Consider the following 14,285-nt stretch of genomic DNA (forward strand, 5'->3'; position numbering starts at 1 on the left):
GCGGGCAAGTGCTCTACCATCTGAGCTACCGAAGCACCACTCACGCCCGGTCCTCACAGCTTTACTTCTGCCAGTATCTCGTCTCCTACCTTCCAAACTTTACAGAAGCTCTCCTGCAGGTTCGCAGGAGAGCTTCTGTGAAGTTTGGAAGGTAGGAGACGTGATACTGGCAGAAGTAAAGCTGTGAGGACCGGGCGTGAGTCGTGCTTCGGTAGCTCAGATGGTAGAGCACTTGCCCGCGAAAGGCAAAGGTCCTGAGTTCAATTCTCGGTCGGGCACACAGTTTTAATCTGCCAGGAAGTTTGTGTCAAACTCATTTGCCACGATCATTCCAACATTGTATGTCTTCTTTCTAAAACCTTGATTACATTAGTATTTAACAGAATATGTATTTTTTAAACTCAATCACAGCAAATGACGTCAATTTAATTAAAATCGTAACATAGTATTATTTTTTTTTCCAAATAATGAGATATATTTTTATTTTTATTCATAATATTTAATAAGGGGATATATTTTTACTTTTGATTTGTAATTTTTAATAAAAATTGTTATGTAAGATACATAAAACACTCAATACAATTTTTTTTTTTTTTTCAAAATTTATTGGCGTCGTTTGTTAGTTGAGGAAATGACAATCCATGTAATCCAGGGAATCACTTTCATTTCTTTTTAGAGCACGACCACCAATGTAGGTTAATGCTGCAATACATGTATAACAGTTTAATGCTGAATTTTTTATTGATTTATCCTATATCTGCACATGGTGTTGCAGAACTAAAATAAAAGAAACAGATATTGTTCTAGTGCCAATTGCAAAAGAAATCAAGGAGATATAAAGGCATTTTCATATAGACCCATATATCTTCAGAAATTAACTCAATAATTCAGCATTTTCTTGTAAAATTGTGATCTGCTTGCAGGTCTGCAAACAAAAAATGGGTAATACCTGGTAGCGTATGCCACAGCTGACATTATGTGCCAGAATAATTATCTTCTGTTTCCACAATATGTTGCAAGGATCAACTTCTTATGATTCTTGAGCACACATTTCCACAACCTAGAAGTTCCATATAACTGAATTAAAACATGATTAATAAGCACAGAGAAAGCAATGTTCATAGCAATCAAATTACAGTATAAAAGTAGATGTATCAACTGAGATATGTGAATTACATGAAAGCCACTGGAACTATGTAAACCAAATTTAAGAAAGGGTGATACAAAATAATCATCATACCAAATTAAGAATATTAAGTCCATCCTTAATGTTATGAGTGCAAATGAATATACAATTACATGAACAAGATGATAAAAAAAAATTGTTCCACGAGATTACAGTACAAAACCACAGATAGTGTGTGATAATGCAACTACTACCCCCCCTCCCCCCCCCCCCCCCCCACACACACACACCAAAATGAAAAGGATCTTGGTTTTGGTTATCTGCAGCACAGTATGAGAACTCAGTTTCAAAAATCACATCAAGAAGGTGAACCTTAAGGGATGTGGAATGAATCAATGTGTATATTAACAAAAGACAAGGAAATCATACAATCTGTATGCCATGTCAACAATAAACAATCATTATACCACTAAATACTATTCACTTTTACGAAAGCTAAATTTAATTGAGTGAATTGTAAAACTTGTAACTTGTAAAAAAAGCTGCTACCTCTTCCGTTGTACTGTATAATGACTGTTCCTCTGTTATCTGTAGATTAATATTTAGTTGATTACAGTGGTATTTTTCAAAGAAAACCCCTAGCTATACATGTCAGTGCTGGGTCCTATTTACTACAGACCCTACACTCATTTTCAGTGTACCGACACTTTCCACATAACAGAACTTTTCACTCTCTGAATCCAGATTATTTGTAGAAACAGCAGCCAATGACATGTTGTTATAATTTTGTTATGTATTGGTTGGGATTCTCAATTTATTGCTTTATGTTTGATGAGAGCTTCTCGAATATCTGTCCAACAATTACGTGGCTCCATTCTGAACCAAAGACAAGGAGGTGATGCCTTCATGAAAATTATTTTTGTTTATCACCGTAAAGAGGAGGCATTGAATCGCAGACAGATACAACGAAAAGACTGCTATACATTGAAGCTATCAACCAAAATCTCTCTGTCTCTCTCTCTCTCTCTCTCTCTCTCTCTCTCTCTCTCTCTCTCTCACACACACACACACACACACACACACACACACAAACACAAATATGACCACTGTCTCTGGCCAATACACTGCAGGCAGCAACTGTGCCTGATGGTAGCAGCAATCTGGTGTAGGTAGTGGGGATAAGGAGGATGTGTGGGGCAGGGTGCGGGAGGGATAACAAGGTAAGGGTGGGGAAGTTACAGTACTGCTTGTACTTGTGGGAGCATGCATGGATATGGGGGACAGATTAGGACTGCTAGGTGTAGTCAGGAGGGTTGAAGGGCGGTGGGGAATGGGGGGAGGCAGGAAAGAGGAGAATTAGAAAAGGGGAAAAAGACTGGTGGTTGCGTTGGTGAACTAGAAGGCTGTGTGGTGCTGGAGTGAGAGCACAGAAGGGGATATGTAAGTGGAGGCCACAGGGCTTATGAGAACGTAGGATGTATTGCAGGGAGTGTTTTCACTTGCACAAGTCGGAAAAGCTTGTATTGGTAAGGATTCAGATAGCAAAGGATGTGAAGCAGTCACTGAAGTGAAGCACAATGTTTTGGGCAGCAAGTTCAACAACTGGGTGGTCCAACTGTCCCTTGGCCTGTTTCAGTGGCCACTTATTCGGAGAGACAGCTTGTCAGTCGTCATGCCCACGTAGAAAGCAACACGTTGGTTGCAGCTTATTTTGTACATCACTTGACTGCTTTCACATGTGGCTGTGAATTTAATGGGATAGGCGATGCCTGTGACTGAAATGGAATAGTGGTGGTGATTATATGGGACAGGTTTTGCATCTAGGTCCGTTTCTGGGATATGAGCCATGAAGCAAGTGGTTGGGAGCAGCGGTGATTTTGGGTTGGACAAAGATATTGTGTAGGCTCAGAAAGCTGAAAGCTTAAATGTACGGCAGTCACACCTGTCTTCGACTCAACTTCTCCTCCTCATGGTGAGTATTGTTGTTATTCCATCCTCAACTTTCCACTGTTTGAAAATTATTTTTGTGTATTGATTGTGACTACATAACTCACAATTTTGCAACAAAATCATTAAAGAGAAAATATACTGGAGAGTGAGGGTAAGAATTCCAAGACGTTTAATAAGGTTTCTGCTAAATGTATAGTTATATTATCCTTATTGCTAGCATCTGCTGAATATACAGTTTATATGCTTTAGATGCACTGCTCCAGAAGATACTGTGATATGTGATTCATTCATCTCATTACGTACAATTTTCAAATCATTTGTTTTGATGTATAGGAGACATGTCAAGGTTTACAAAAGAAACTTTTTTCTCTTTTTTAAGAGAAATACAAAAGTTTACATTATATTTTACATTTCTAAGTTACAGCTACACATGTACATAAAATAATACATGAAATACAATCCCTGTGTTCAGCCTGTGAAGCTCACCTCAATGAATTCATCGACAGAATAACAACACTTTTCCACCAGAAGAGTAAAGAGCAATCTTTCCAGTGAACCAAGCTCCATCTTAAATATATTACAGCCTTTTATTTTATTGAAAATTTTTAACCCCACATACTCTGGCGTTTGGGCATAAAGTTTTAAACAATGTGTTGGAAGTTTGAACTTATCTCTGTGGCAAGGGCCGTAGTTGTGGTCAAAATGGAAAGTATCTAGTGTATGTTGATTTTTATATAGCAACACCACCACCTCATATATGTAAAGTGAGGGGATGGGTAGTATTTTAAATTTTTTAACATTGGTTGACAGGATTCCCGTTTCTTTTTTTTTTTCCAACACACGTTTCTAATTACTTTCTTTTGTAATACTAGGAGCCTAGTGACATTTTCTGAGTTTCCTCAAAAGATTATGCCATAACGAATAACTGACTCAAAGTAGCAGGGATAAACTATATTTCTGGTATCCACGTTTGTGACACCTGACAAAATTCACATTTCCAGAATGAGATTTTCACTCTGCAGCGGAGTGTGCGCTGATATGAAACTTCCTGGCAGATTAAAACTGTGTGCCCGACCGAGACTCGAACTCGGGACCTTTGCCTTTCGCGGGCAAGTGCTCTACCAACTGAGCTACCGAAGCACGACTCACGCCCGGTACTCACAGCATTACTTCTGCCAGTACCTCGCCTCCTACCTTCCAAACTTTACAGAAGCTCTCCTGCGAACCTTGCAGAACTAGCACTCCCGAAAGAAAGGATATTGCGGAGACATGGTCCCGAGTTCGAGTCTCGGTCCACCACACAGTTTTAATCTGCCAGGAAGTTTCATATCAGCGCACACTGCGCTGCAGAGTGAAAATCTCATTCTGGAAACATCCCCCAGGCTGTGGCTAAGCCATGTCTCCGCAATATCCTTTCTTTCAGGAGTGCTAGTTCTGCAAGGTTCGCAGGAGAGCTTCTGTAAAGTTTGGAAGGTAGGAGGCGAGGTACTGGCAGAAGTAATGCTGTGAGTACCGGGCGTGAGTCGTGCTTCGGTAGCTCAGTTGGTAGAGCACTTGCCCGCGAAAGGCAAAGGTCCCGAGTTCGAGTCTCGGTCAGGCACACAGTTTTAATCTGCCAGGAAGTTTCATATCAGCGCACACTCCGCTGCAGAGTGAAAATCTCATTCTGGAAACATCCCCCAGGCTGTGGCTAAGCCATGTCTCCGCAATATCCTTTCTTTCAGGAGTGCTAGTTCTGCAAGGTTCGCAGGAGAGCTTCTGTAAAGTTTGGAAGGTAGGAGGCGAGGTACTGGCAGAAGTAATGCTGTGAGTACCGGGCGTGAGTCGTGCTTCGGTAGCTCAGTTGGTAGAGCACTTGCCCGCGAAAGGCAAAGGTCCCGAGTTCGAGTCTCGGTCGGGCACACAGTTTTAATCTGCCAGGAAGTTTCAAAATTCACATTGCAAATGCTAAGTTGTTCAGTTTATTTGCCAAGTCATCTATGTGTACCTTCCAATTCAAATTTTTGTCAAGATTTAGGCCTAAGAACTTCAAGTGGTTTGCTTCTGTGATATCCTGATCATTGCAAGTTATCTTTATTTCAGTCCTTTCTACTGATTTAGCTTCAAATTGCATCATTTTGGTTTTAGTTACATTTAGTTTTAGTCCATTTTGATACAACCAAGATTCGAGTTTTTCTACAGTATTTGTGGCTTTTTCTTGGATACTTTCAGATACCTCATTTTCAATTAGAACTGATGTATCATCAGCAAATAAGACTGAATGAACATCAATAGCAAGTGGTAGGTATTTACGCAAAAAAGAAACAGATAGGGACCCAATATCGAACATTGTGGGACTCCTTGAGGAACTGTTTTCCAGTCTGAGGAATAATTGGTTCCATTTGAAGTTAAAATTACTCTTTGTTTCCTACCTGACAGGTAAGAGCTAAACCATTTTAAAGCAGTGTCCCCAACTCCATACATATGTAATTTGTGGAGGAGTAATGCATGGTTCACTGAATCAAAAGCTTTAGTTAGATCATAGAATATTCCTGAGACCTTTCTACCCTTATCTTACGTGGAGCATATTTTTTGGATAAACACATTTATAGCATTCACAGTGCTATTACCCTGTTGGAATCCGAACTGTTTTTTAAAAATTACATTATTTACAGTAAGAAATTTATTAATTTGTTTTGCTGCAATCTTTTCAAACACTTTAGAGAAGACCAGCAAAAGAGAGATAGGGCGGTAATTCCCCATATCTTCTGTCGATCCTTTTTTTAATATAGGTTCGGTCTCAGCATATTTCAATACATTTGGAAAGCATCCCTGTTCAAAATATTGATTTATAATAATTGACAGTGGATGAAAAATAATACTGTACACACACTTGATTACAGATGTTATTTCATCCCACCCATGTGAGGTTTTGTTTTTTAGAGACAATATTTCCTTTTCCACATCCCTTTGGGTGATTTTTTCAAATTGTTTAAAAGATGTGCTCTGGCTGTTTTCCGAATTTGTGATGCCTTGATAGAATGTCATATCCACATCTGATCTTACTACATTTAGGAAGAATTCATTGAAACAACATGACATCTGAACAGGGTTTACTATAATTTCATTTTCACGTCTAATTTTCAAAATCTCATGAATTTTTACTTTGGCTCCTAATTCAGACTGAACAACTGTATGAATTTATTATTTGCCTTTTTTTAGTTGCCACTACAACTTTCCTAAATACAGCTTTATACTGTTTGACATAAGTAACAAAATTCGGATTTGTTTGATTTTTAACTCATTGCGGAGCTCTCTCTTTCTGGCACTAGAAATTTTTATTCCTGTTATAATCCATTTAAGTTTACCATTTACTTTCTTTTGCTTATATCTATGAGGAAATGATTCATTAAATACCTCTAAGAAACAATTTCAGAATTTGTCATAGTTTATCGAGTTTGAACTATTGTGGTCTACAGGCCAGCTTATTATACTTAATTTACTGCAGAATAAATCCATTTTACTTTTACTGAGATCCCTTTTTATATACACTTCTGGAGGCTTTAGGTTATTTGCTTTTGGGAGCTCAATAAACAGAGCTGAGTGACCTGAAATACCCAACTCTAATTTTCCTTAGTGATTTCAGAAAAGTTTAGCTTGAAACCAGATTTCTGAATTAAATCATGACAAGACAGAGTGAAAACATAAAACAGGCAGCAAAGGTTTGCAAACTGAGAAATCACTTGGGCTTTAGGTCAGCACATTGAGAGAGGCCTCCAAGTGCATAATATGCTTAACTCAGCTTCCTTATTATGTCATCTATGTGTCGACTCCATTTTAACCAGTTATTCAAATGGCCGGCCGGAGTGGCCGTGCAGTTCTAGGCGCTACAGTCTGGAGCCGGGCGACCACTACAGTCACAGGTTCGAATCCTGCCTCGGGCATGGATGTGTGTGATGTCCTTAGGTTAGTTAGGTTTAATTAGTTCTAAGTTCTAGGCGACTGATGACCTCAGAAGTTAAGTTGCATAGTGCTCAGAGCCATTTGAACCAGTTATTCAAACGAACAGCAGTGATATCCACACAATGTTCCCCAGCCAGTGCATGACCAGTAATGTCCACTTATGGTGATAACAGGTCATTATTGCTTGTCTGAAACTGCATAATAGTAAGTCTCGGTGTGATAAAGACTTCAGCTGTTGTCTGTGAGTCACTTGCTGGCATGTACAGACACATCTGAGCTAGGTTCTTCATCAACACATCAGTGACATCAGCAAAAATCTGAGCTTCTGAACTGCCCTTTAGAGTCACAGGAAAATTATTTATGTATGATAAAAACAAGTGGACCCAGCACTGACCCCTACACCACCGTGAATGTAATGTTTCCCCATTTTGAGATTTAGGTTCATGCCTGTGCCACAGTCTGTCAATGAAATGCTGCTTTTTGTTATGAAGGTAAAAATATCTATCCATGAAAGAGGGATGCAAGTTAAAGAGGGATGCCATTTATGCCAATAAACTTTAGTTTGTCAAGTAGAATTTTTATGATTTACACAATCAAAGTCTCTAGCAGGATCTCAAAGCTTGCTAGCACCTAATTTGTGAGGTTTTGTATTGCTTTTTCTGTGGAGAAAGCCAAGTTCAGAAGTAGATGACAAGTTCTGCTCACTTTCATGAGTTAGTCTTATAAGTTTTTTCTAAAATGGTTGTGAAAAGATTGGGAAGGGGGTTAAACATGCCTATAATTGGAAGTTTTTGCTTATTTTATAGATGGGTGTTACTACAGCATATTTATGCCTTTCAGAAAGTGCCCTGAATCACTGATTGATTAAAAGATAACTAAAGGGAAATACTATCAAGTCACGACACGATTTTAATATTCTGCTAGACACACCATCATAGCCAGCAGGATTACTACTTGTTAGTATCCGCTGTTGGACTTTGAAAATTCTTAGAGGCAGTGTTTTTGAAACTAATGTCTGTTGGTGGCACATGCAATGCCAGCACAAGTAAACTTAACGAGTCTGTGGTTGTTGACACCACTGTGAGGAAGTAATCACTCAATTTGGTGGCCAATGCTTTGAAGGTGTCACTTTTTCTGCAAAAACTATTTTTGTTTGTTACTTATTTAATAGTGTGCCAAATAATTTTTGCCCTATTGCTTGAAGTATTTTACTTTTGAGCAAAGTACACGAGTTTTGCTTTCTCAGTGACAGACAAGAGGATTTTACAGTACTGGTGGTAATGGAGTTTTCACTCTCAGGTAAAGCTTGTGAACTGAATTAGGTGCATCTCTCTCTTCTTAGTACAAAACAGATGAATCCCAAGAGCTATCTGTTTCTTGTACTAGCTTCTGTTTTAGGAAAAAAACAAAACTCAATAGTGCTGCACAAATATGTTCAAGAAGAATTAAATTTCTACCTACACTGTCTGCTTTATAAATGTTTCTCTAGCACACTTCCCGTAATGTCTTTCCAAACACTGTCATTGGTTATGATACTGCAATATAACACTTTTCTTCTGTGACCTGGCAGGTCAGAATATTTTATTTTTAACATTTGACCATCATGGTCTGATAAACCATTGATTTGCTCTAAACCATTGCAGGTTCTTGCATCTAACAACAAACTGTCACTAGCTGTTGCGTGATGTTGTTCAATCCTTGTTGGGAATTTTACTATGGAAAATGATCCAAAGCTGGACATCAACAACTGTATATGCCTTCTGTCAGTTGTATCCAACAGTAAGTCAATGTTAAAGTATCCACAAACAACGATTCTCCAGTTCAGTTTGCATAACATTAATAAAACAACTTTATGAAGCTTAGATACTTCCCGCTAGTGGCCTGTAAACTATTCTGCATCTACATATGTATTCCACAAGCCACCATATTGTGCATGGCGGATGGTACCTTGTATAACTGCTACTCATTTCCTTTCCCATTCCACTCACAAATAAAGTGATGAAAAATGACTTTTTATATGCCTCCGTATAAGCCCCGATTTCTCTTACCCTTGTGATCGCTACATGAAATATACATTGGTGACAGCAGAATCGTTCTGCAGTCACCTTCCAACGGCAATTCTCTGAATTTTCTCAAAAGCATTTCGCGAAAAGAATGTCTTCTTCCCTCAAAGCATTCACATTTCATTTCATGAAGGTGCTCTGCAATACTGGTGTGTTGATCGAACCTACTGGTAACAAATGTAGAACAGCTTGGCTCTGAATTGCTTCAATGCCTTCCTTTAGTCTGACCTGGTGAAAATTCCAAACACTCAAGCAGTAGTTAAGAATGGATCACACTACTGTTCTGTATATGGTCTCCTTTGTGGATGAACTACACTTTCAGAAAACTCTCCCAATACACCAAAGTCACCCATCCATTTTCATTACCACCACCCTTACACAACTGTTCCATTTCATATCACTTTGAATCATCAGGATATTGAATCAACACAACTATGTTAAGCAGCACACCATCAATGCTGTGTTCAAGCTTTACAGGACTGTTTTTTCTACACTTAGAGCAAGCTGCCGTTCATCACAGTTAGAAATTTTGTCTAAGTCATCTTGTATTATACTACAATCACTCAATGCCCACAGTGTCATCAGCAAACAGCCACAGGCTGCTACTCACTCTGCCCATCACATCATTTATGTACACAGAGAATATGAGTGCTCCTATCACGCTTTCCTGGGGCACTTCTCATGACACTCTTATCGTTGACGAACAATCACCATCGACGACAACATACTGAGTTACATTACGTAAGAAATGTTGGAGATACTTACATATCTGGGAAATCTAATCCGTATGCTTTGACCTTCATTAACAGTCTGCAGTTGGACACCATGTCAAATGGTTTCCAGAACTCTAGGAATTCAGAATTTGCCTATTGCCTTTCATTTACAGTTTCCAGGATATCAAGTGAAAAAAGAGTGAGCTGTGTTTCACACGAGTAACGCTTTCTAAATCCATGTTGATTTGTGGTCAGAAGATTTTTCATTTTAGGAAAATTTATTATACTCGAAATCAGGACTTGTTCAAGAATTCAGCAGAAAACTGACATCAAAGATATTGATCTGTAATTTTGTGGGTCATTTCGTTTACCAATATAATATGCAGGAATCACCAGCCCTTTCCTGTAGTCGCTTGGAATTTTGTGTTGAGTGAGATATTTGTGATAAATGCAAGCTAAGTAGAGGACCAAAGGTGTAGAGTATTTTCTGTAAAACCAAATACAGGCTCCATCTGCACAAGTGACAAACCACGAGGGTACCAAGTTCCATATTTAGCTTTTTCTGTGTGCTTTCATGGTTTAATTTTTAAATCCCTTGACTGTATTTGTACTCGAACGACATATAGGCTTTCAGTTTAGTAACTGTAAGATGTAGATTCGTGCAGTCTACAGTGCAGGTGCAATTTTTTTCTGAACAGACAGCCACACGGCTCAGTAAGGCATCAGCTTCTGTTGGCGACACACCAGGAGAGTCGCAAGTTATCCATTTAGCTTTCTCTGTCTGTTTTAATAGTTAACTTTTAAGTTTGTAGTATTAGGATGGTTAGGATGTGTGTATGCCATGTGCAGGCTTAGGATGAGCTGGCCACATTTCACAAACAGCTGAAGATGCTCTTGACTGCAGTCATCCATCTTCAGGCTACTGCTTTTCGGTGTAGTGGTGGCAGAGAATCTGGTGCATCGCATGGGACACCTCAAGGCGTCACTTGTTCCACCCACAGGCTCTGCTGCTGAGGCATCTTGCAGCGTATGTGACGGGGCGAGCGGTGCCTTCATCACCAAGTAAGTGGCAGATAGTGATGTACTCATGTTGCTCATAGCGGAGTGTCAACATGGGGGCTGGCCATCTGGTCTTGCCTATTCATCCTACGGGTGGACAGGTCCTACGACTCTTCCAGCAGCGCCTGAGCACGCACACAGAGGAAGGAGTTTACTAGTAATCAGGAGCTTTAATATTAGGCGAGTTAAGGAGCACGTTAAGGAAACAGTTTCCAGGGCTGAAATGAAATGCGATGTTGAGGAGGCCCTGCCTGCAACTATCACACGTGCAGGGTGCAGTCATCTGCAAGTTGTGAATCAGACAGGCACCAATGATGTATGTTGCTTGCATTCTGAAGCCATCCTTAGGAAATACCGGTAACCTGCAGAAGTGGTGAAGACCGGTTGCCCCACTCAAGAGGTGAAAGCAGAGCAACAACGTTCGCAGGGTTGATCAGTGTCCTTTGGTTGGAGACCTCGAATAAAGGGTCTGTTGAATCTGCAACAGTCTTGGCTGTAGATTTCTGGAACTGCATCATAGGGTGGGGAATCATAGGACTCCCCTGAATGGATCATGGATGTGCTACACAAAGGAAGCAGCTACTCAGCACTTGGGGATTATTTAGGCTAAGCAATAGCTAGAGGTAATCTAGAAAACACTTGCAGTCAATACGCAAAGAGTGAAATCAGACTGCAAGCAAAGAGACTTCAACTGACAAGGTTTTAACATTAAATTAAAGTGATCATAACAAACTTCCCGATTTTACTGCCCTCCAGGAAAGTTATCATGCTCAAACTATTCTCAAAGCAGATAGTTGGCTGAAACACAAAGTAGAAAGCTCCAAAACATTTAGTGAGGCATGGAACACACATCAAAAAGACAGATTAGACCCGTAAGAGGGGAGTGTTCATTGCAATCGACAAAAATATTGCGTTTATCGATCCGAAAATTGGGTAACTGCAGAGTTACCTAGAAAAAAGTAGCAGGCCTAGGGGAACTAAGTTAATTGTCAGATGTTTCTACTTGCCACACGGTTCCACTGTGACAGTTACAGAACCATTCAAAGTAACTTATTTTCAGTAGTCTCGAAATACCCAGAGCATGCAATATTAGTTGGAGACAACTTTAACCTCCCAAGCACAGATTTGGATGTCTAGGATTCACTGCAGGTGGTACAGACGGACAAGTCCTGTGAAGCAGTTTTGAACACATTTTCCAGAAACTGTATTGAAAAGCTAGTTTGGCAGTCTGCATGCAATGGAAATATTTCAGACCCTGTAGCTACAAGCAGGTCTGACGTTGACAGTGCCAGTATAGAGACATGGATTAATGATCATGATATTATAAAAACAATGATTACTAAGGCTGATAAATTGATCAAGAAGGCTAGGAGAATGATTTTACTGGAAACAAATGGCCATCATTTAGTTCCAATATGACAGACGCAGATGAATTATGAGCACAGTTAACTGATTGCAAATCACACTCTGAATAAGTATGTGCCGAGTAAATGGATTAAGGACAGTAAATGCTGACGAAACACAGAGACCGTTGCACTCTCAGTTCAAAAAAGAATACACAACTGATGACAGGTAGAAATTAGTAGAAATTTGTGCATCTTTAGAAAGATCAATACACAAAGCTTACACCCACCACCGTCATACCTTAGCAAAAGAGCTTGCCAAGAACCAATGAAAATTATGGTTCTAAGTAAAATCACTAAGCAGCTTCTATCCACTCACTTGTGGACCAATCTGATGTGGCAATAGAAGATAGCAAAAGGAGAGCTGAAGTATTAAATTTTGCGTTTCAGAAATTATTCACACAGGAGGACCGAGCAAACATACCTTCGTTTGAGCGTCAACAGACTCCTATATGGAGAACACAGTAACAGAGATCTCTGGCATAAAGAAGCAACTGAAAGAGTTGAAAACAAATAGCCACCAGATCTGGTTGGAGTTCAAATTCAGTGTATGGCACTGGCCCCTTACTTAGCTCGCATTTATCACAAATCTCTTGCAAAGTCCAAACTCCCAAGTGACTGGAAAAAAAGCGCAGGTGGCTCCTGTATACAAGAAAGATAAAAGAATGGGCCCAAAAATTACAGACCAATATCCTTAACATCCCTTAGCTCCAGAATTCTTGAACATGTTCCAAGTTCAAATATCGTAAATTTCTTTGAGACAGAAACCTTCTGTGTACAAACCAGTACATATTTATAAAGCATTTTTCATGGGAAACTAAGCTTCCCCTTTTATCACATGATATCTTGCGAACCATGGATGAAAAGCAATATGCACATATTCATTTCTTGAGTTTTAGTCCTATCAGCTTGTGTGTTTCCCCTAGTTCTTTATCACAAATCAATTTAAAGAGATAATAATCATTAACCTGAAGATCCTGACACTTATCTCCAATAGTTTGTTTTATATGGTCTCTACCCCTTCTAATTTGTGATCCTACCGTAGAATGGCACAAGCTAGTATCCATTCAAGATGTGTATGTTTAACTACTAAAAATTCAGGGGGGGGGGGGGGGGTACGGTACTATTTAACTCTTGATCAAAATTAGAGTATGCGGCAGCAATTTATGGGGTTTTTAAGAACTGACGTCGAGGTTCAAAATATCTATAGTTCTGCTGCGAGCTGTTTTCATAGAGAAGTCATTCCTGGTCTCTTATCAAAATGGTTATCATTGTAGGTGTGTGTAGTATCTGACACAATATTTGACAAAGGTACTTCAATTGGACCAAGAATAGATTAAACCTGACGATACATGTTACTTAGATGTATCAGTGCATATACATCCACTTAATGCACTGAGAGAGTGAAAGAGGAAAATACTTAAGTACTTTCCTATGTGATACAATCAGGACCTCATTCTATAACACAAAAATCTATACTGCAAAGAAAATTCTTCTCTTAACAATGTACACTGTATGATTTTGTTGCGATCAAGTTTGCATATCATATCTAAATGGTACTTGAAATCAATTTCACTCATGTGGGCAGTGCATACCTGATCAGTCAGAACATTATGACCATTGACCTAAGATTGATATAAACCTGCCCAGGCAATAACAGTGTCACCTGGTGAGGAATGACTGCTAGTCAGGCATTCGTATTGCGACGTTAGAGGTGAAATTCTTGGATCATTGCAAGACGAACAGAAGCGAAAGCATTTGCCAAGTATGTTTTCATTAATCAAGAACAAAAGTGAGAGGTTTGAAGGTGATCAGATACTGCCCTAATTCTAAACATAAATGATGCCAGCCAGCGATCCATCGCAGTTCCTCCGATGACTCAGCAGGCAGCCTCTGGGAAACCAAAGCTTTTGGGTTCCAGGGGAAGTATGGTTGCAAAGTTGAAACTTAAAGGAACTGATGGAAGGGCACCACCAGGAGAGGAGCCTGCGGCTTAATCTGACTCAACACGGGAAACCTCACCAGTCCC

The 14,285-nt window shown here is 39.5% G+C and overlaps 1 protein-coding gene across 3 annotated transcripts in view; it reads right to left on the reverse strand.

The window, feature by feature from the left end:
- LOC126194894 (F-box only protein 22-like) overlaps positions 1-14,285 on the reverse strand; it is a 213,153-nt gene that overhangs the window by 176,260 nt on the left and 22,608 nt on the right. For all 3 annotated transcript variants that reach the window (XM_049933246.1, XM_049933247.1, XM_049933245.1), the window contains exon 2: positions 950-1,060. In XM_049933246.1, the coding sequence (XP_049789203.1) occupies positions 950-975 (26 nt within the window). In that variant the 5' untranslated portion in view covers positions 976-1,060. The remainder of the gene's footprint in view (positions 1-949; positions 1,061-14,285) is intronic.

The sequence above is a fragment of the Schistocerca nitens genome, chromosome 7 (assembly GCF_023898315.1).
Source record: "Schistocerca nitens isolate TAMUIC-IGC-003100 chromosome 7, iqSchNite1.1, whole genome shotgun sequence".
NCBI lineage: Eukaryota > Metazoa > Arthropoda > Insecta > Orthoptera > Acrididae > Schistocerca > Schistocerca nitens.